The 23,932-nt window shown below is 41.8% G+C and overlaps 1 protein-coding gene across 1 annotated transcript; it reads left to right on the forward strand.

The window, feature by feature from the left end:
* Window positions 1–23,493, forward strand: LOC119022689 (monocarboxylate transporter 1-like). Its single transcript, XM_037103865.1, has 5 exons — window positions 1–201; window positions 11,483–11,810; window positions 18,851–18,994; window positions 19,293–20,108; window positions 20,259–23,493. The coding sequence occupies exons 2-5, from the start codon at window positions 11,594–11,596 to the stop codon at window positions 20,546–20,548; spliced, it is 1,467 nt and encodes a 488-aa protein (XP_036959760.1). The 5' UTR covers window positions 1–201; window positions 11,483–11,593; the 3' UTR covers window positions 20,549–23,493.
* Window positions 23,494–23,932: the final 439 nt, after the last annotated feature.

Here is a 23,932-nt window from a genome sequence, read left to right on the forward strand (position 1 = left end):
TCACCATCCGCAGAAGTTGCCCTATCAGTCTCTGTGGTACCCTGAGCTGCCATCGTCTTAACGTGGACCCGCTGTCAAGAGCGAGGAGCGCCCCGGCCGACTCTCTCTCCCTCTCTCTCTCACACACACACACGCCGAACCCCGAACCTCGAACCGAGCCTCCGCCGGACACACAGCCCTCCATCCCGGTTCCCCTCTACGGTGAGTAAACGGCTGAATAACCGCCCTGCGCGCGATGTGTCCAGACAAAGAGGCAGCTGCTGAATGAAACGGCTGCTTTTTCAACCTCCTCCTCACATCTGAACTTGAGCTGAATGAGCAGCTAAGTTGTTTAATTAGCCAACGTTAATTAGCTAGCTCCGTTAGCTTTTTTGCGAGTCGTTGCTCTCGCGCTGTCGCCGTTATTTCCTTTTCATTCCGACCGGACGCACATGATTCAAGTAAAGTGGTTTTTGTAGGGCAGTTTGAGTCGACGTAGCTTCATGCAGTGAGGCGTGATGATGCTGGCGCTATGTTTATTTATTTATTTATTATTATTTTTTTAATACATCCACATGTTGGTTCACTGTGGCTGCACATCTGACCCAGGCGATGTCTGCCTCGTTTGACAGCACCGGTCCCTCAAGGTCACTGGACCCGGAGCCAGATCAGCTTCGGAGGGGAGAAGGTGATCAGCAGCAGCCAGGACTATGATTGCCATTCGGCGCTGCGGTGCATGTGACCGCGGCCTCTCTCCCTCTTTCATGTGTTATCGGTCCTGACCACAGCTGAATGTGCCTCACATGGTGGCTGTTTTAAGGGTCAGACCTCAATGGAGGGATCACACGACAGACACACGCTCTGCCTCCCGTGCAGTCCCTATTGTCCCTAAACGGCCAGAGCTGCCTGGCTATTAATAATTGTGTAACCAAGGGGGGAGGTGTTGTCTAATTGTAGTGCAGAGAGTGGATGTAGAAGCACAGGACCTGGTTATATGCAAACTTTTTTTTTTCCCCCTCTGGTGAGGGGATGGATGCATCAGCTCCACGGGTGTCTTCCTCTGAGCCCCCTGGAGGACTGAATATTTCCCTGTGGACGTCAGTAAAACATCTGTATCAACTTTGAGATATTTTACATGATATGTTTTGTAGACTACCAGACCAGGGATGTTGTGTAGGGCCAGACGCTTGGATTTGTACCACTTTTTAATAGGTTTTATCTATTCTATTTTGACGCTGATTTTTATTTTTACCACACATGAATGTCCCAGATATCGGTTATTGGTCTCCTTCATTTCTAATAATTGGTTTTGGCCCTGAAAAAGCCATGTCCGTCAACACGGGTTTGATTAAAAGGCTCACGTTGCTGCCGTCGAGTTGTGGGTTTAATTTTACTTGTTCTGATTCTCGCACCCGGCTCTAAGCTGAAAACACGCTTAGTTGTACCTTGTTGCACAATCCAGTTTTGCCTAATCTTTATTGTTTCGACTTGTCACTGACTCGAGTTCAAATGCCTCATAACACGAGTGTACCTTCACTAGTGCTGACTCGCCTGTTAGCGTTTGGTGTGTGTTTGTTGGAGGGTATCCATAAATCAGTAAATGTGGGCAGAGTAGCAGAAACTGTGCTGTTTGGATATCGTGATCAAAGATGGAGCTTTTATAGGTGAGCGTGAGTGGAGGATTGACATGGAAAAGATGCAACATAAAATATGAAAGCTCATAATGAGAAATGTTGGTCAAGGCTTGGAGGAGGGGACAGCAAATGACTGGAAATATGTCTGTGGTGTGTTCTCTCTTACTGTGTGTCTGTGAGAAGTGAAGCGTGGTAATGATTAAAACAGAAAACCACTAGTAGAACCAGATGTGAGGCGAGTCTGTGTCTGAAGTTGTTAGTGTCTGCCAGGCCTCATTCGTTCATTCATTTATAGGCCTTTAAATCCCAGAGGTAACTAGCCACATTTCAGCATTTTAGAGATTAAATTGGGTTCGGGGAAGAGGAAAGAGCCCTCAAACCATTGTTTTAATTGGGTCTAAGAGAGAATTCAGACCTGCTGTCAACATCTGTTTTGAGTGAACCGATCACAAGTAGACAGCTTTATGTCCATCAGTTCACACCTGGCATTAACACTGATGGATGAACACTGGAACAGTGAGAGGAAGGCCAAAAAGGAAGAAAAAAATTTGTTGTATGCATGTTTGACAAGATTGATAAACTTTCTCATATATCAGCAACTCATAAAATTGAGTTTTGTTTTGTTTTTAAGAGAGTCTGGGGACTTTCTCCAATGTTTAGTGTTTACAGTGTTTGTAAAGTTTGACAATTCACCATCAACAAAATGTTGCCCTCTCTCATAAACTTAGTCTAACATCTAAATTGCTAAATGCTAGGAGGTATCACACACTTCAGACACAGAAGCAGACAAACATCTATTGTTAACATAGACAAAAGAGAACCTAAACATGTAATCTACATGACGGACAAAAAAATTAGTGAGTAATCCATTCTGCTTGTTGTTGTGGCTTCTTCCTGTTTCACAGTGGACATCAGTTTAGTTGGTGGTCCTTCGATGCGGCCTAGGACACAAACTTCCAAAAGAATGGACTACACGTGGACTACCTCCGAATGCGGTCTGAGAGATCATTTCTCAAATGCGTCCTCAGTACATCTTAGGGGGCGTTCACACCTGTAATTAGAGCAACTGACTTGAGATCAGATCACCCAGATTGCATGTTAAATGCAGGTCTGAACAGCCTCTAAAACTACGTACACTTGAAGACTTAAAACGCCTGGTGTGTGTTGTGGAGAATGTGGACAAATACTGTGTTTGAAGTTTACAAGTAACCAAAAACCTGAGCAGCTCGGTGTCCGTGGCGGTGGGTGTCTTCATGTGCGGCTACATGTGTGTTTGCATGTAAAGGTCAAGCACAGCTGCACATGTTTGAGTCAGCGTGGTAGCAGAGCTATATGTGCACGCCCTTTGAGTGCACTCAGGATTACAAGTGTGTGCGAAAGGGATATATGGGGTGGCCTTAACATTAGTTAATGAGGTTTAAGTAGAGCTAATTTAGTGCTAATCTAGCAAGTATTACAAAGCCACTGAGCTACCGAAAACACATTTGTAATGCTCGGTAATGAGGTTAAATTGTTTGAGTGGCCTTGTTTGATGCATTTAACCCAGCTGAAAGTTCAGTTTTGTGAGATAGTCGATCTCGTTTACAAGGGAAAACTGGACATGAATGGCTGTAAATAATCAAATTGTAGCATTTGCACACAGACAGTCTGGACTCAGAGGATTTCACCATAGATTTAAAATTGTTCAGCTTTATAAATAAATGTCCTCTAATGTTCTTTTATCAGTCTTTATTTCCATGCAGGAAAAAATTTCACACAGTCATGGCGACTCATTCATGGAAGGAATGAAAGGTTCCTTCCTGCCTTCATTCTTCCTTCCCACTCATCATAGGTTTTCTAAGAGGCCTCAGCGTCCTGTTTTTTATGTGCACTACTTGGAGATTTTTTTTCCATTAGAACAAAGCATCTTTAATAGTAGTTGTGACAGTGTTTCCCCTGGATTGAACCCTGTAATGACTGGGAATAAAACGTAGGTATACGTAGGATACTTAGGACTTCCCAAAACTTTGGATTTCAGGTAACTCCGGCCCCTCGACACACTTTGGTAAAGGGAGCGTTTGTTGCTGCAGAATGAATGGCCTCATTGATGAATCCTTCAGGAGTTGTCCTGCTTTGCCTGGTGCCCACACACACAAACAGAAGCTCACACACACACACACACACAGACACACACACACACACACACACACACACACACTCTCGGACAGATACCTAACTGAGCTCCAGCACGGAAAGAGCAGTGGGACCTCAGGGGAGATGGCAGCATAAATCCATTCTCACTTGTGAAGAATACTTCACATTAAGCCCAAAGTGAATATCGTATTCCTCCTCTGTCTTTTTCCATTTTAAAACCTGGTGCAGCTGAAGTGGATCTAACTGTGTCAGACAGACAAAACCCCTGAAAGGTTTCAAACCCACTTTGTGCTCCATGGTGCCAGCTGTACTTGAACTCCTAAACAGGACATTTTTGAATCACACCCATTGACCTTTCGTCCAGCCCTGCCCCCTGCTGGGTTACTTTTTGCTAAGCGTGTCAATAATTCTGCTCTCACCCAGCACATATGCGGTTTACTAGGCTTGCAACAGTCGTGGGCGTTGTCACACATAGAAACGATTACAGTAGTACCTCCCCCACTATTGTTTAGCCTTTCTTTGTTTTTGTTTTTAAATAGAAAAGAAATAAGTCATGCATTAGTTCTTTTTTGCTTATCAACCCCCACATTAACTAAATAAAGAACTAATTTGACAAGCACTCCTATGCTTTGATAAGAAACAAACATTACAGTGTTGAAATAACAGTTGTAGGTAGCTAGCTAGCTAGCCAGTTAGATAATTAAGCTAACATCCCAATTATGGACATGATGCCTACAAACTAATATCATGCTAAAGCATGAGGCCAAAGCTACATGTTCCAGACAAGATGTCAGCAACAATTGTTTATTCACGTAGTTAATTTATTGCACCGCAGAGCCAATTAGTTCTAGGATTACAAATAGGATTGAAAATTACTAGGTTAGGTTACTACAATACTGTAGTAGATTAGATAACAGCTCTTTGGGGGTCAGCCAATTGAATTTAGGACAACAATCCAAAATAAATAAATTCTCACCTCAGTTGCTCAAGTGCTGTATCATAGGCAACTGGACTTCAGTTTCTTAAAAATGTTTCACCTCTCATCCAAAAGGCTTCTTCAGTTCTAACTCAAATCCCGTTAGTGTTCAATGTCATTTTGTCATGTTGTTTTTTTGATTTACTCAGAAGCATAACTTTATCTGGTCCTGTCCTGCTAAATTCAGAATCATTGTGCAACCAGAAGGATCTAGTTACAGCCCACAGTACCTCCCCTTCCATTTCCCACCCTGTGAGTACTTGAGATGGTTGATTTGTGCTGACAGCTTGGGCTTTGGATGACCTCACTGGTCCCAAGTTCATAGACAGCTCTTGGTCCAGAGTCAGTCCCTGACAAGGTCGCAGGTCGGTCAAATGGAAAGCTAGGTATAAGGACATTAGAGTAAGGAAACTTCTTTGATCCAGTTTAGATGTTTTATATGTGGTCATTTTTCAGGACAGGTTTTCCCTGTCATTGCTATAAAATGGTCTTAAATGACAACTTAATGATCCAAACAAGCAAGTTACCACCTCTAGCTTAGCTAAACTAGCATTTCGTAAGGCTCTGAACCCAAGTCTTGGTTGTCAGTGAAGAGGGAGACTTGGAAGGACTGAAGTCTCTGTCGCCGCCATACATGTTGAACATAAAAGACACTGTGGTCACATGAGTGAAATGGGAAACGTTGCCAGCCCGCTTTAAACTCATTGACCTCTGGATGACTGCCAGCTGTTATATGTAGGCATTACCATGGCAGGCACAGGCCATGTAGAAAAAGTCAGAGGGAGGGAGTCACAATCTGAGCTTTGAGAGGGGCCGGGGGGAGTAGAGGTGGGGGTGCCGGGTTTGAATGCATTTTTTGAATGTATGAAGTGGGCGTGTTTAAGCTGAAATAAGGTGTGAAGTTGCTCTTTACGTTTGACTAACACTGGGTTTGGTTGCACTGAAGTGTAGATAGTGGAAGTGTTTAAGAGACTGATATCTTTAATTATAAATGGCATCAGCTCCATTGACAGGCCACATGGAAACCCTTTATCTGAGCCTCAGTAAAACCTTATCTTTCAGCACCGGTTTGTTTTTAGTAATACAAGCACATGTTCCTTTATAGTCCTAGTTTGAGGAACATTTATGAACTTCATGTCAGCATCATAACTGAGTTATGACATGATGATAGCAACCGTCTCCCTGATCACTGCCGACAAACATTCCGGTACATGAGCACATAAAATCGTACTGAGGGCTTGTAAAAAGATGTGCGTTTGTGTGTTTGCCCCAGTTTTCCTTGTATGACCTAGACCTAGATTATATGAATGTGCATGATCAGACCACTGAGGCAATGAAGTTGTCACTACACTGTTCTGTAGGCACAGTATGCACATTGTTTGTTAGCCACATAAGTATTTGAATTTTGTGGTTTTATCACGTATGCTAATGGTATATAAAGCATGTTGTACAGTCCAAGTCCAAAGTCAAGTTTCCCTCTGGCTCATTCAGTATTTGTTTTCTCAAAGATTGATGAAGGGCAGCCTTGTGAATTTATTAAAATCTAACTTCAAAAAGTGTATTTTGTATTTTAGTTAACACAATCTGGAGGTTTCCATGTCTGAACTAAAGGAGGACTTGCTTAATAGGTCCTCCTGTAGTCATCACATTCTTTCACGGTACAGGAAGGCTAAGTTGCAGCCGAGGTCAGGACCTGGTCATTACCATACTGTTGTTTCAGTTAGCACTAATGTGTATGTCACCACTTTTGGACTTGTTTTTGTAAGACGGTCTGAATTGTGTTTGGCTCAATACCACATAAAGTTGTGTATTTTGAATATCAAGGCTTTAATGGAACAGATGAAAGGTGGAGCAGCAGCAGTACAGAGATAAATGAGTGTTTGCACAAGCATGTGTGAGTATGCATGGCTATGTTGGTGACGTCACTGGAGGAAGAGCTATGTACAGTTCTGTGAGAAACATGAGTCAAGACATAAGTCCCGTGCTTCTTGGCCAGTCTTGCTCTCTGGCCACTGGCTGACCTGTTGATAGACTAAATCACACTCTTCTAAGATTTCAATAAATTGAAGGCCAAGGCCACGGTGTAAAGGGATGACATTAGTTACGATTTAATCCCCCACCCTCGAGTATTTCAAGGATGGTCTGTTGCGTATCTAGTGTTGAGGAGGAAGAGAACAGAACAGAGAGAAAGGATTTCCAATATCTTGGTCTATCTGTCTCTAAGTTTCTGGGCTGGGTTCTGGGCTCACTAGACATTATTGGTATAATTTCTGTAATGCACAGTCTGACACTTCTATAACATTGTTAAAGGCTATATTTCAGCCAAAACAATATTTTCCTAAACCTAACCAAGCATTTCAGTCCCATAAACCCAACCAAATATTACAGTTCCCAAAATCTAAGTAAGTATTATAGTCCCCTTAACCCAACCAAGTGTTACAGTTTCCCTAACCTAACAAATACATTTTGTTTGTCCCTAACCAAGTATTTTACTCCCCTTAACCAATAGTTTTGTTTCTCTTAACATAACCAAGAATTTTAGTTCCTTTAACTTAACCAATAACTTTATTTCCCTTAACTTTACCAAGAATTTTAATTGCCTGAACTTAACTTATAACTTGTGTTCCCTTAAGTTAACAAAGCATTTTAGATCCCCTAACTTAACCAAGTATTTTAGTTCCCTTAACTTAACCAATAATTTAAGTTCCCTTTAACAAACAAAATCTTACTTTTCCAAAAACCTAACCAAGCATTTTTAGTTCCCTAAACTAAACCAGCTCTAGATGCGTCTTTTGATTCTATTTCACTTGATCCAAGTAGTAAGTGGCGGATTGAGTGATGAAAGTAATCCTTAGTGGAACTCCGACACTTCACACACACTGGCAGTCTTTGTGGATGTCTGTGGTGCTGCTGTTGGTGAAGAGTCTGACCATCTGCACAGGATCCAGCTCTGAAGACTGTCCAACTCAAAGTTATCGTGTAACTGTTAGGGTTCAGGTCTAGGTCTGTGCTGTGTGTTAGCAAGCGCCAAAGTGTGGTAACTGACACCACCAGAGGAGACGAGTGTTGAGGAAGTGGAACTTCATATGCTCGTGCACATTTCTGGGTGTGCTGACTGTTTGGTTTTCTGACGTCATCAGTGTGACTGTTTGTTGGTTTTGAGCCCTGCACACGTCTGCGTTTGTTGACTGTAGTCAGAAGAGTTTGACCCAGACTACGTGGTACACAAAATTTAAAAAAACAGAAAAGCTGTCTCTGTAATACAATGTAACTGTAAATCATAAATGAATAGAAGGAAATACTCTCCCTTTGTTTGATAACTTGGTACTAAATTCTGGTGAATCCATTAATCATTTTTTTTCCAGAGTTGCAGTATTCATTTAGTCATGAGGAGCTTTTCACAGCTCATCATGAGTTGGCAGTTTAATGTGTGTGTGCAGAAGAGTTCATGTCCAGCTACACGAGAGTGTTTCAAGGTCAAATTATTTCTATGTAGGTAAAAATGCACTGGCCTCAATATGATGGTTTCCCATCTCCCACCAACCCATCTGCTAAACTCATTAAATGAAATGCAGAGTGCAGTCCAACAGGGACTGTGCAGGCTCTATCTTTACCCACTACTCTTTAACCTGAGCTCCTGCAGTCTTGATTTGGAGCCCAGGCAATCGTGTAATGACTCTTACACTGTAACTACACGTGACTTAATACACCATTTATGGCTGGTATGGCTAGGTGTTAGCAAATGAGAGCCTAAGTTCATCATTCACTCCTTTAGTGAATCTGGTTTAATCCACCAACTCTTAAAAAACACATAAACATGTTTTCCTGTGTATGTGTGTGTGTGTGTGTGTGTGTGTGTGTATTTCTGGGTGTGTGTGTGTATGTGTGTGTGTGTGAGCTTCTGTTTGTGTGTGGGGTCACCAGGCAAAGCAGAACAACTCCTGAAGGATTCGTCAAATATAAACACAGCCCCCGCCAATGTCAGCAGCATACTCCACTTTTAGGAAATGCAGCACGAACTTTCAGGGAACAAGAGCAGAGATGCTACGTCACACAGCAAGGACCCGTGTTTGATAAGTGAGCTAATGTTTAGATGAAGTTTTCGTCTCTTCTGTATTAAATTGCTTTAAAATCACACGGTCATGTTTGCTGATGAACAATCTGAGAGAGAGATGATAAAGAAGAGCTGATGGATGATTTGCCTCGGCTTTGTCATTTGGTGCTGGCAGGTAGCACACATTCAGATCATGTCTGTTGGTTTTACATGGGAGTTCTTGCCAGAGTCATAGGACATTCAGTCCTTGTGTGCACACCAGATACACCTTAACAATGTTCTCATCAAATCGGTAAAGAGATGGATGATCCTTCTCACCGGGTAACCGCTGAAAACCCCTTAATATAAACATTTTCGAATATTAATAAGCAAAGAAAGGTCAAGATTTTCAAAGTGTTTCAAAGGAAGTAAATGAAAGTTCACCATAAAAGAGAATGATCTAAAACATGCAAGACCACCGGAAACTGTCGCCAATTGCACATTAGATAACTGGAGACGAATACACTTGAGTGTTACGTGAGGAGAAAAGTTTGGCTGTGTAAATCGATGTGCGCATATGTGTCGTTATGTATACATTTATAGTCATGTGTCAAGTTAAATCTGCGGCATCTGTCAGTCCTTGTAATAGTTTGCAAACATTCTTTGTGGTGGAGAGATGGGAAATAAGTAGAAAGAAGTGAAAGCTGTCAGCAGCCTGATCTGTCTGCACACACTGTGAGCTCAGCCGAGTTAACCAGTCACTGTAACAGGCTGACCATTGTAATGATTTGGAGAGCATTGTTGTTTAGACCATGTTCCAGGTTAAATGCCTGACTTTGCTGGTCATCACTTAATACGAGACCAGCTGAATCAGTGTTTTAGGACACTCGGCTTGTCAGCCAGCTCCACCCCTAACAAAATTCTCTTTCTGTCTAACATGATAGCATTACTCAGCTTTCCTTACAATCTAGTGCAGATTTAGTGTGAAGTACCAGTGTGGTTTGTGGTTTTGCCACCAAGAGGCCATGTAAGGTAAATGGCCCAAACAGTAGCGCAGTGGATGTGAGAGGGGGCCATAAATAGCTCAGTAATGTGCGCCCCAAGTGGAAAAGAGAACATTTAGATAGATGCATTCATCGAAGAGGAAGAAGAGGCTGTTTTGGCAACAGTGCATGAAATACTTAGTCATGTGAATTTGTACAGCATTCGACATAAAAACAGTTTGATTCCAATGCTGATGGCTGAGGTTGAGCTCAGCAGATATGTTGTAGTCTTTAGGGGGCTATTTGTTGTTTTTAAGTGAATTCTGCCTCAAAGAGCAAACAGATCAAATGTAACGTGTACCAAACATTTTCCATGAAGCCTTTTTCTAAGTGTGTAATTACAGACTTTTCTTAGCGAAGTGTGAACTGGTTTGGTATCTTTTTATTGCACTACAAGAAGTGAGTCATCAGGTTCCTTCAAATGTTAGCCAACACCAACTGGTATGCTGTTACATTATGATACATTTAGAAGGAAATTGCACCTCATTTTACAAGACAAAGGGCAGAGTTGTGATAGACTTCTCTCCCACACGATTAGTCTTTCTACACTAGATGAGTCAGCATAATTGATCATTTAAGTTTTCAAGCAATTCTTGAGTTCCAGCTTCTGGTTTGGAGGATTTGCTGCTGCGCCTGTGTCTCACATTGAAACATCCCAAAAATGACTCCCTTCTTTGTCTTGGCCGAACACAATAAGGCAATAGATGATTAAGCATTTTTGTATTTTAAAAGGTTGTTTATGCACACTCTGACAAAACAATCCCCTTTATAATGAGGCAGTTGTGATGGGCATTTTCAAAATGTATGGACGTTTTCTAACAACAGAATGATCAAGTAATGATGTGTTTCCTTTTGGTCACCTTACGCAATATGGAGCGAGTCAAAAAGGAAGGAAGGAAGTCAGCGATTGTGATAGAATGTGAATGAAACTTTAAGACAGTTCTTTGTCCTTACACGTTTCTGCCAGAATCATAGAGAAAACTTTTAATTAAAAATGGTGGTTGTTTAATCATAAAGACTTTCCACGAACTCATGCTACTTACTGTACATCTTTTGATTTGGCTGACAGACCCCTAGTGGCAGATATGACAGACTGTGCATTTAAGTAAACAAATTTTTCATTTCACAACATTTGAATATCGAGTTTGTATTAAAAACAGGTAGGTAATCAACCCTCCTGTAGCCATCACAAAAATCACAGGCTGTAGCTTGGTGTGATGGAAAAAGGAGTGTACTTACACCGGCTCAAGTGAAAGTTCATAAAAAGTTTAGTTTGTTTCAATCGTTCCCACCAACACTGGTAAAACGAGGAAAGAATTTACACTGAAGCGCTCAGGGTTTAGTCTTTGATTATTGGTCCGTAAGATAAATAAGACAAATGTTTGTCTACCTCTGGTATGTTGGCATGCGGCCCGGGCCCGGCACAGATGGTCTTTCTCACCATGACAGTGCTTGGCTGATAGGCTTTCAGAAAATTTTTTTTTTTCTCAGTGTTTTGACTTCACCACTGTACTCCTCCTCTCATTCCTCATTCCTCCTTTTTGCCATAATTCATCCCTTAGCTGACAGCATATTAGATAAAAATGCTGACAAGGATGAAAGAATGATTTATGTGTTTGTCCTTCACTCCTTAAACCACCTGTATTGATTTTAACCAGCTCTCTGCTCTGTTTCTCCCACACAGGTTTTGACTCCTGACCCCGGTGCACCTGCTGCTCCTCTGCACCCAGTCGTCCTCCAGCAGCTGCAGCTGATTTCGTCTCCTTCTTCATCGTCTTCTTCCTCGTGAGCGGACATGCCTCCAGCTGTGGGTGGGCCCCAGGGGTACACCCCTCCAGAGGGTGGCTGGGGCTGGGCTGTGGTGGTGGGAGCCTTCATCTCCATCGGCTTCTCCTACGCCTTCCCCAAATCTATCACCGTGTTCTTCAAGGAGATCGAGATGATTTTCGATGCCACGCCCAGTCAGGTGTCCTGGATCTCCTCCATCATGCTGGCTGTCATGTATGCTGGAGGTGAGTCGCGTGTGTGTATATGAAAGTTTGTAATTATTCTACTTTGTCATGAATTGAAGTGGTCATAGTCAGAGTGGACTGAAATGCCTCTGCCAACATTTAAAATCGGTGGAACGATTAAATTAAAGTTCAAGCATCTCCACAACAAAATATCCATCAAAATATCAGAAATGTTCCTTTTTCAAATCCAACGGTAGCTGAGCAACATTTCAAAGGTTAAGGCAGACGCTTAATAACTGTAATTAGCAGACTCTCAGTGAACATAAACAAAAGAGCAGCAGGCGGATGGATTCTGTAGTGAATAACGACATCAAAACAAACAGAGGCTGCACAGCTTGTGGCTTTTGTGGTTGATGCAGCAATCTACAAAAAAAGTGAAAGGAAATTAAACGAGAGATTTTTCTGAGATTTTTCTTAAAAACAGGGAGAGGTTTGTTGTTTTGTTTTGTCTTTATTTTGTTCACCCTTCACTGAAGCAAAACCAAATGCACACAAACCTTCTTTTTATCAGTCCGTCATCTCTCCGGTTCAGTCACATCTTGAATAACACTTGGTGACTATAAAAACAAGCACTGGGACATTTTGGTTCTGTCGTAATCCATATAAAGCTGCAGGAGAATGGCGCACTGAATGACTTACTAAGTAAATGTCTTTTACAGGATTTACATTTCCCTACATTTATCCTGATGTTCAGCAGGTAAAATTTTCACCGCTTAGCTGAGTGTGGCAATAGATGAAAACTCAGAGGATCCTCAGAGGGACATCCAAGTCTGGATCAGATGTCAAAGCAATCTAGATAATAGTAGTCAAGATATTTCACCTAAAAAGAGCTGGTGGCGCTTGAGAAAACATATAGGAATCACCAAAGTCTGTGGGATACATCCTCCAGGAAGTATTAATGTCTGTAATGTTTATCAGTCAGGAGTGAAGTGGTTGACTGACATTGCCATCCCTCAAACTCAGCAGAGGATGGTCTGCAGCGCTGCTTCAACTTTAGAACTGGTGGTTTCATTAAAATGATTTCAACACAGTCGGCTCTTGCACTCAGTTAACCTTGTATTGGCACTGCTGCAACAAAAGCCGACCGTTTACATGTCGAGGCTGGATTAAAGAAAGAGAGACTGATGAAGTTTCAGGTTTGGTGAGGTTTCAGATCAGGTTTCTCTCTCTTTGAATTGGTGGAGACAAACACAGTCTCTCCTCTCTCCAGCAAATCCCACATGGTCCCATTTTCTCTCTTTCCCTCTCTCTGTCAGTTAAAATCTCTGCATCTAAAAATGGTATCTGCTCCTTCCACTTACTCATTCACTCGTCGTCAGAGCTGTGTGCCAGCCTGCAGCCTTACTCGGTAGGTTTATTCGTTTAGAAGAGGAAACTGGTGAGGGAGGAATAGAGGGGAGGAGTGTTGCATAATGGCAGCCAGATGTTGGAGTAGTTTTCTTTTTTCTTCTTCTTTTTTTTTTCCCTCCCTCTTGTTTCACAATTCTCTAAATCACCAGTTAATGACATCATCGTGCCTGCTTGCGCCTGTGCGGTGAAACAAAACCAGGGCAAAAATGACCAAAACAGTTACTCCCCGGTAACACATGAGGCGCAGCACGTACGTACTTCCACAAAGGTTTTTTTTTTTTTTTTTAACTGTGAGTGGATGACGTCAGAAGCAGCTGACTAATGGTGTGAGCTGGTTGAAACTGCACACACACACTCTGCACATCGTGTAGGTAGAGGAAAAAAAGAAGATGTGTGTCGCATATGTATATTAGTTTCAGGGAACAAACTGCAACAAGAGGAAGGAGTTGCATCATTTTAAGCTGCTGCTATTCAGTCAACACTGTAACAGACCAACAAACAACACAGCAACAACAAAAAAGATAGGATAGTTAGATAAATACATTTAGATATGCTAATGTTAGAAACAAAAGGACTTAGCTTCTCGTTTTCTCCAGTGTGATATAGTTAAAGATATTGCCGACCACAACAAGCTTAACAAGATATCATCGTATTCCAAGGTTAATTTATTTATAATTTTTTAACACCGGGGTTGCAAAACAGAACAGAGTCCCTTCATGCCACAGAGCAGAAACACACGTAAGCTGTGGTAACCATCGTAGCTGATAACAATCTGTCTGACGTGACTCAGTGAGAAATGTTCATGGATGGGGTATATATTTAATTTCTCTTTGCATTATGTTTAGTCATGCTCGCCAACTTCCTTCCTCACTCTGTGACGCATAATCTGACATTTTCCTGGAACTTATGGGGCAGTCAACTAAAAAACACAAAATGATGGATTTCTCTGGGTTTCACCTGTGAATACGGATTATTGCTGCTAAAACTATAGGAGCTGAAGCTTGTGATGTGTGTTTCAGCTGTGCACATTTCTTCTCTTAAGTATTTTGCATATTTTTGCATGCATTTAGGATTACAGGAGTGTGTGAGAGAATGGCAGATGGGGGAGCTCCATTAACATTGGTATCTAGATGCTTGGTAATAAGACTTTATTTCTATCAGTTCTTTGATGTGTTTAACCCCACAGAAGTTTACACCTTGTTGATACCTGATCAAAAAATGAGCATTTTCTAAGTCTTTACCACTTCTGCTTTAGTTAAGTGATAGTTGAACGAAGAACTCTTTTTGTGTGTGTAATTTTAATTCCCACTGACGCCCGCTGTCATTTGAACAGGAGCATCCTTCTCTGAGTTGGCAGAATGTAGGGCGAGAAAAACAAACAGGAGACCTTCTGTTTGTTTCTCCCCCCACAGCTCAGTTACATGCTTCAGTACAAAAGCACAGCAGTAAATCAGTAATGGTGCCAAGCGCCTGATGTTTGTTCATCTTTTTAAAAATCCGCTCGTCATGTCGAGTTAAATTTGGTGTGTTTGACAGAGTTCTTTGTGATGGCCGACTGTTGAGGATATAAACAGGATGCTGTATGTTGTGTTTTTTTAGCATTCGTGTAAATACTTCTGTGGAAACTGTCAGAAAAAGAGTAATTGTTATATGTGGAAGGAAAAAACACTGACGTATGTACCAGCAGTGAGTTTTAACACCAGAGTTCACAAGGTGCTTCACAGATTAACTACAATACCAGTGGCAACACTGATCTCAGGATTTTTTTGGCACTTTCTTTGTAAATTGTCATAGAGCACTCTGCATTGTGCTTTTTCACGGTCACACCCTTTCAGTGATGGAAAAATGTCCCTAAACTTTGCAACTTTGGCAGGAGCCGTGGATCTTTATCCTCTTCTTGTTTTCTTTGAGGAACCCGGTGCCAATTTTGTTTCTTGGCCGTAGTTTGTACAGCAAAACAATCTTGGGAAGGAGTTAGTCTTTTTTTTTTTTTTTTTTTTTATGGCCTGAGAACACCAACAACAGAAAATGCAGATATAGAAGCACTCAAAGTGATCTGAAATAAACCGAACAAGAGGATTATTTAAAAAACTTGGCCCTCCTTTTCAGAGCCTGAAGAAATGGTGTGAGTGTGAGAGTTTTTTGCGTGAGTGCACATCAGCTTGTTTTAATATAATAAGTGCTCAGAGTCTCAGGATATTGGTATGATTAAGCCCTGAACTGGCCTGCAGAGGGAGAGTCTGGATTTATGCCAGTTCACTAAATGAATGAAAAAACAGAACTATGTGAAAATATTGTTAAAGTCGTTTTCCCAGTGGCAACTTTCTTATACACTTGTACACTGTAATAGGATTTAATTAAACTTTTCTGCCATAAAGTGTATGATTCATGTTGGCATTTGTTTACGAAGGCTCAGCCCAGATGGACGGATGTTGGTCTGCTTGTAATGTGACGGGTGGATAAAATGTGATGCATTGATCTGTTGGGGCAAATCCAATCAGCTGTTTCTCGTGTCCGTCTTCTGTGTTTTCTCTGGGAGGTGTGACTCATCACCAGCTGCCGCTCTCCCTGTCTCCCCTCAGTCGGCCTCCGAATCTGATCAGGAAGATTTTCTGATGTAATGAAATTAACAAAAACAAGTATTGGGTGTTTGCGATTGTTTTTATGGAATTTGATTTTGTATTGTAAGAAGCAGAAGCTAAAATTAGACTCAGGTTGGCTCTTCACAGCTGGGTTCACTCTCGACGGGTTTTTCTCACTCGAGGATGCTGCGTAAGAGTGAAGCCGAGTGAAGTCTCCTCCGCTCAGTGTTGTTCTTTCTGTCACGGAGGGAGAAAGAGAGCAAACGATGGAGGGAGGGGGAGGGAGAACTAATCGTTTATATAATATCTCTGAGAACACTACTCACTGCCCTCTTTGTGTTTTGCCAGACAGCAACAAAGACTGTCACTCCTGATTTATTAATGCAAGCGTGAGTGTTGAGTGGATGCAGATTCATTCCTGTCCTTGTACAGGTTCTCTTCTGTTCAGCGCCGAGCTCCAGTGAGCTCAGAAAGAATGCCGAAGTCTGGTGTGTGTGTGTGTGTGTGTGTGTGTGTGTGTGTGTGTGTGTGTGTGTGTGTGTGTGTGTGTGTGTGTGTGTGTGTGTGTGTGTGTGTGTGTGTGTGTGTGTGTGTGTGTGTGTGTGTGTGTTCGGGGTCGAGCACGAGCCTCCGTGCATGTTTTTGTTTAACGTGGAAACCCACCAAGCCCCGAACATGGAAACCCACCAGGACGGGCTGCGTGCCAGCTGGTCAGACACAACACAGAAACTATAGTAGGTGTCTGAGTGAGGTATTTAGTGAGTACGTGAATGAATGCTCGTGCATCCAGAGCGCCCCCGGTCACTGTGGTCAGCTGCCAAGTTTCAAGGGCAAAGCCACCATGTGAAGGGCCCGGGCTGGGTGTGAGGAAATGGATGCCGGCTGAGAGTGACCCGGTTGAGATCAAGAGTGTGTCTACGGAGATTAATAATATTTAATAGATGTGTTATCTTCTGGGTTTCCACTATCTGTCACACATAATTAACCAGTAATTGTTTCCTCTTTTCATGATTCATTATTACGTGTTGATTATACAGTAAAGATGAATGGATTGTGAATAACTAGAGAACTTCAATACATTTTCAGTTTTGCTCATCAAAATGAAAATCAGGATCTTTGGTTCTCCCTGTCCTTTTTCTTTTTTTTTCTTACAAAGGAAATAAAATCGAACAAACAATTAAGAGATGACACATCTGGCTTACTGGTAGTCTGCAGCCGCACCTCCACACTCATATCCTGTCTGAATTAAGGCAGTGAACTGTGTAGAACCGGAGGAAACTGTGTTAGTGTTGGAGACGATGGGTTTATTTTCTCTTTCAAAGATCCTTTATTTGTTTGGGAGAGAGGGTTTACTCTGGGCAGATCTGAGGAAACAAACTTTGTGCCATGGTGTATTTCTATCGTTTGTTGTTTATACTAGAATTCCTGGAGTGTGGTATTTTTTGTTGAATTCTGGAATTATTATTTTGCTCAATATTATTTGAACTTTTCTCACCGTAACCAGCAAAAAGACACCAGAATACATTCAAGCTGTTGATGTAAAAAATCTTTGTATTTATTTTTAAGAAGACTTGTTGAGAAAGTAGAGTTGTCAAATCCAGATTCAGTACGGTACGATGATCTGGGACAGTTGCACACAGAGCTGCTGTATAGATGCTGCGGCCTTTACTTTGTATTCATATCCAGCAGAGCCAGTGTCAGCCTCCATCCATGTGAAGGCCCATTCAGGCTGAGGCTGGCACGCAAACTCAGACACGTGGATCGCCCTGACTCCACTCCTCTTTTCTTCTCCTCATCCTCTCTTCTCTCGTTACGTTCTTCTCTTCCCTCCTTCTTCTCTCTGCTCTCCTCCTCTCTTCTTCTCTCCTCACTCTTGTGTTCTGTCATCTTCTTCTTCCTCTTACATTATCATCTTCTTCCTCTTACATTATCTTCTTCTTCTTCCTCTTACATTATCTTCTTCTTCTTCCTCTTACATTATCATCTTCTTCTTCCTCTTACATTATCTTCTTCTTCTTCTTCTTCTATTACCCTCTCTTTCTTCTTCTTATCTAAACTTCTCTTTCCTCTTCTCTTTCTTCTCCTCCTCTCCTCCTACTAACATGTGACATGCCATTCATTGTACCGACTGCCCCCCTTTCATTCTCACCTCCTCTTCCCTCTCATGTAACATCCATGCAACCAGTGGTGTTCTTACACAATCACTCATTGTCCCTTCTCTATTTCTGCCACCACAGCTCCACCTGTTGGTGAACAGCTGACACGATCAACTGATGTAATCACATGAAATGTTGCGTTAGTACAGTTTATCAGCCTTTTACCTGTGTGTGTTCTTTTTGCTTTCTTTATTGATTAATCTGCAGTTTTTTTTATTTTTTATTCCTCTAACAATTTGATGCATCCACCTCTGGTCGCGGGAGGGACAGTGGAGACACTGTCACCTGAGCCAAATCAAATCAATATCATTCCCTATCACTTCCATCACTTATTGAGTGTGCACTGGACCTTGTAAATCTCCTGCACTGGACTTAGTAAATTGCTGCTATTTCATGCTGCTGCTAAATTTACTATTTTTTTCACTTTATACCACTTGTCACTTTATTCAATCTTATTGTGTACTTTTTATTTCAGTTTATGCTGCTCACTGTTGGATTGCATTCTGTGTACTTAGTAACTTGTTTATTTATTACTTTACCATTATTTATTACTTTTGTATTCCTTTCTCACTTTGTTTTACTACTGTTGCACGACAATTTCCCTCGGGATAAATAAAGTTTTCTTGAATCTTGAATCTTGAATCTTGAATTTAAGAAAAGTGGCTCTCAAGCTGTCTTGAATTTCCAGGGTGAAGGGGTGAAGGCTGCAGCTTCAGTAAACTTTCAGTAATGCTCAGTCCAATTATTTTATTTATTTATTTTTTTTATGATTATTCATTTGTTCATAAACTGTCTTTGAATCGTAAAATGTCCATCACACTTTCTCAGGAAAAAGCAGAAACTCAAATCTTATATCAGTTTGTTTCCTCCTTCTTAATAATGACCTGTGCATATTTGCTTCACCTGACTTATCACTTCCTCTTCTTCTTGCCCGTCCCTCCTTTCTCTGCAGGCCCTATCAGCAGTATCCTGGTGAACAAATTTGGCAGTCGACCAATCATTATCCTCGGCGGCTGTCTCGCAGGGTCCGGCCTGGTGGCAGCTTCCTTCTGTAACACAGTGCAGCAGCTCTACTTCTTTATAGGAGTAGTTGGAGGTCAGTAGTTTACAGATAAACATATACTGTATATACAAAGTAGAGTTTGAGTAGTCGTGATTTGTTCAAATGATAATATTTACTGTTGGCAGCCCTTCATCAGGGTGCTGCCTGAGGCTGTTTCTGCTTCATATAGACCTTATATTTAAGGAAAGAGATATTTAATTTACAGGAAATGTGCTGCAGTAGGATAGATTTACTCCTTTTTTGTGTTGTGTTGTTGTATCTTGATGCTTTAGCCCACATGTCATTTTCTCTGTTTTTACAAAGCCCTACTTTTCTGTTTTCCTCCCTCCAGGGTTGGGACTGGCGTTCAACTTGAATCCAGCCCTCACCATGATCGGTAAATACTTCTTCATACGTCGGCCGATCGCCAACGGCATCGCCATGGCAGGCAGCCCAGTGTTTCTGTCTACGCTGGCTCCCCTCAACTCCTGGCTGTATGATGAGTTTGGGTGGCGAGGCAGCTTCCTCATCCTGGGAGGACTTCTGCTCAACTGCTGCGTGGCCGGATCCCTCATGCGCCCCATCGGACCCAAACCTCAGCCGCAGAAGCCCGACTCTGAGGCAGGCGATGGCAAGGCAGTGGATCAAGTGAAGCCACAGCAGAAAAAGACAGTCATGCAAACCATCAACTCCTTCATCGACCTGACGCTGTTCAAACACCGCGGCTTCCTGCTGTACCTCGGCGGCAACGTCTTCATGTTCTTCGGCCTCTTTGCTCCGCTCGTCTTCCTCTCCAATTTTGCCAAGAATAAAGACATCAGCAAAGAAAAGGCAGCCTTCCTGCTGTCGGTTCTGGCCTTTGTCGATATGTTCGCCCGGCCCTCCATGGGCATGTTGGCCAACACCAAGTGGGTCCGGCCCAGGATACAGTACTTCTTCGCCGCTGCCATCCTCTACAACGGAGTGTGTCACGTACTGGCGCCACTGTCAGTCGACTACACTGGATTTGTGATCTACGCCATGTTCTTTGGTTTCGCCTTTGGCTGGCTGAGTGCAGTGCTGTTTGAGACACTGATGGACCTGGTGGGAGCTCAGAGGTTCTCTTCAGCTGTGGGGTTGGTCACCATAGTGGAGTGTGGCCCGGTGCTACTTGGCCCACCGCTGACAGGTAAGAGATTGAACATGCATCACTGGGAAAGGGAGGGCTGCGTTAGAGGGAGGGGTGGAGGGTTCAGAGATGGGTCTCAAGGAGTTTTTTTAAATATTGAAAGTTAAATGTTAAATCTAAATCGTCCCTCTCTATTTTGTGCACCTCCAGGTAGTTTCTATAACTACTACCACCACTACAGCTACACCTACATCTCCTGTGGCATCATCCTCATTGTCTCAAGTGTGATCCTCTTTATTGGAATGAGCATCAACTACCGCCTGCTGGATCGAGAGAGGAAAGAGGAGGAGAGACGAGAGAGGGAGCAACCCAAGGAGGAGCGCACCGCCATGTTGACACCTCCCTCTCCGTCAAAATCGGACGAGGACAAGGCGGAGGAGAACGCACCGGCAGCTGTCACGCTGGATGAGGTCGCCAGGATGGACGAGGACACTGTGTAGAAAGAAAAATTACAAAAGGGACTTGAGAAAGACGCATCACACGCTTTGAAACACACAGACGTTGCAGTACAACCTCACACTGTCTTTATAGAGTGATAATACCCTCGAACACAACCCTGAAGCCATAGAAGCACTTACTTTTATCAATATAACGTGAGACCTGCTGCTGTGACGTGAAGCTTACCTGAGTGTAAAGTTCGTCGAGCAGTGTTGAGACCTCTGGTTTCGGTATTTGACGTGCCTTTGGTAAACTCAAGTCCTCCAGGAACAGCACTTATATAAACTCCATAAAGACGCACAACAGACAGAATGACTGTAAGATTAAAAAAAAGAAAAAAATCAAGTAAACTAATGAGGACTTTACTCTCAGGGTCTTGAGCTGCAGTAAAGGTTCAGAACCTCAAACACACAGGAACAGTTTTTTGCTGCAGTACTTAGAGATTTTCCCTCACGTACGTATTCACATTTACGCTGATTCACCCCACAAAGGGCTGGACATACATTTAAAGGACACATTCACATTACTGCCAGCACAGTAAATCTGCTCACATGCTAGTTAAGGGCATGGAGTCGAGAACCTTTTCACAAAAAAATGAAGTAAAACTTTGCAGAAAATAATCTGGAAGTTCACCAACACAAAGGGAGTAGTTTTAATGTCAGCAGTTGTTACATATTTAACTCTTAGTGAAGGTCACCTGGTACAAAAAATGGAGCTTAAAAATACAAAGACGGTAACGGAAGTGAAAATTAATATAGAGGCAAACAAGGTCACAATGCTAGTGTGGTGTGGATGGTGCGCTTGTACATAAATAAGTGTGCACTTTGTGCGTGTAATATTGTATCATACACCCTCCACCCAGAGCAGATCATTGCTCGTGGTTGCGTCGACAAAGACAAAACGCATTTGGACAAAAAAAAAAAAAAAACGATCACACAGCGACGCTCCTCCATCCCGTGGATGTGTCTGCTGGGCTCCCAGCAGGAGGAGACCGCTCGCAGTATTAAATAACAGCACGCGCTGGTTTTGGGGTGAAATGAGAGAGAGAGGTTGAGATTTGTACCAGATCGATGGGTTTACCTGGTGTCACCAGCCCGGCTGTGATGCCGTTACAGGAACAAATCCCTCTCTGAACCACACACCATGATAAAGTGTCATCATTTCAGATTATAGGCCTCACAGCATCCTAGTGTCATTTTTTAAAAATTGTGAATAACACTTGTAGTTTACAGTTATATCAGCAAAACCTTTGTAAATTTAAAAAGAGATCTATTTTAGCTTGCTGTATAATGACAATCTGACAACAAGTAATCTTTATAATGGGATTTAATGTGTTTGGATGAAAGCAGGCGTGTGTGTGTGTGTGCGTGTGTCTGTTGTCAGCAGACAGTTTTAACTGTAGCCAGGTTTCATCATGTCATGTCTGTTATTCGGCCGCTGCAGTATCAATACATCACGCAGTTTGTCTCTAAACTGTACAGAATGTGTCATATCAGATCCACAATGTTTCAGTTTAAAATCGATCAAAGACACTCAATGATTATCAGTTGATCAACGACTGGGTTTACTGCCAACATGAACCGACGAAGCTTTTGTTGGAGGACAGTTTTAGTGTCCAGACCTCTTCCCCCTCTGGATAAACTTTCCTTATTTTGCTTTTTCTGGGAAACTAAATGGAGGTTTTAAACAATTCACTATTTAGATGCTTTAACTTTTAATATTTTATTCTTCTAAATTATGCTTGATGAAGGAAAGTTCAGCATTTTCACCTGTTTCTTATCTACGGACTTAATTTATAGATTTAGTGATCATGTCTTGAAGTGGAAGTGATGTCTGCTCTGAACTTTATAAAGATACTATAAAATATGAGGGCAAAAAAAACAAAACCAGCTTATAATAGACACTAAATGGTTTCTCTCCATAGCGTCAGGTAAATTGATATTTCAGACATAACTATAAAATGCGACTCGTAGCATTGTGAGATTGTTGGAGGAAGCTTTTTGTGCCGTTGTATGAACTTTTGAGGACATCATACTCCATAGTGCAACGATTTCACACTCTCAATTCAGCCACTAAAATGGCGGAAAGTCAATATAATGCAACATTTAGTGATTCTCGACACAGACATACGCTGTCCTGCTGCTTCTTGTAAGTCGATTTCCCTCTTCAGAGAGAAACGTCTGCAGACCCAACATGCATCACCAGTTCTGTTACGTTGGAATGTAAATGAATGTGTTGAAAAGTGTGTACGTTCACACCATTTTGAGTCTGTCTGACAGACTTTCTGGTAATCATACTGACCAAATGTATTAGATTTTGAGAGAATTAATTACAAAGTTTTCTAAAAGTAATTATTTTAACAGAAGTCTTTTTAAGGTATTGTTGGTATCAATGGGAGAAGAGTTCCCTGTTGTTGTGTCTGCCCGTCTATGGACATGAATTTGAAGCAGATTTCTGTTCAGGTCCGTGTTTGAGGGGAACAAGTAGAGAGACATGCTGCAGACAGACCTGCTGTCTCTCTGCGTCCACATTCAGTTACAGCAGACTGATACTCATGATGACATTATAGTGTTTTTCAATGGGAGACTTTATTTTTCTGATTCAGAATTGACTTGAACCTTCATTTATTTTACCTTTTTTAGAGGTGAAGATTTTGAAAATGAAAGGTGATACTATGAAAACATTTCATTGAAGCCCTGAATGTGAGTCTTTTCCAGTGCAGGGTTGGTTTTTTTTTGAAAACTGTATTGTTTATCCACAGCACCTTTCTGTTTAAAAAAAGAAAAGAAAAGAAACCCCGAACAAATAATAGTATTGAGTTTCTGGACAATAACGTGACTTTTTATTTTTATTTTATCTTAGTAGTGGTAGATGTTTTTTTTTTTATGTGTAAAGTGTTTTATGACTGGTGAGAGAATGAATAAAAAAAAAGTGTTTTTGAGACAAATCTCCTTGCATTTGTTTTGTCCTGCTGAAAAATACAAATACAGGGAAAAAAAATCACCCAGACACATGCATTTCCAATAATTACACTTCATACAATTAATTACAGCCGTTCTGTTTCACAGGAATAGTTGGATTGTGATAAACACCCTTAGCCTATTTAGGATTAATATAACTCATGGTCAAACTACCACGCTAGCAGCTGGTTAGCTTAGCATAAAGACAGCAAGATGATAGCTGGCAGTATCTAAAAGAAGCCAAATCTGTCTCCCAGCACGAGAAACCTCACTTATCGACATGCCATATTTTATTTGTTTAATTTCTACTAAAAAATCGGTGTGAAAAATGACAGTTTGTCTCATAGCTACATGTTTTTTGGGCCTGTCTTTCGATAGGCTAACGTTATTCTATAAACTAGCTAGAGCTAGAGTATTGCTGGTTAC

Source organism: Acanthopagrus latus, chromosome 7 (assembly GCF_904848185.1).
Source record: "Acanthopagrus latus isolate v.2019 chromosome 7, fAcaLat1.1, whole genome shotgun sequence".
Lineage (NCBI taxonomy): Eukaryota > Metazoa > Chordata > Actinopteri > Spariformes > Sparidae > Acanthopagrus > Acanthopagrus latus.

Bases quoted from the DNA above. Each gene is read 5' to 3' on its own strand.
- LOC119022689 (XM_037103865.1), top strand. From the start codon at position 11,594: ATGCCTCCAGCTGTGGGTGGGCCCCAGGGGTACACCCCTCCAGAGGGT. The intron at 18,995-19,292 runs GTCAGTAGTTTA...TCCTCCCTCCAG, and splicing joins CTTTATAGGAGTAGTTGGAG to GGTTGGGACTGGCGTTCAAC. The intron at 20,109-20,258 runs GTAAGAGATTGA...GTGCACCTCCAG, and splicing joins ACTTGGCCCACCGCTGACAG to GTAGTTTCTATAACTACTAC.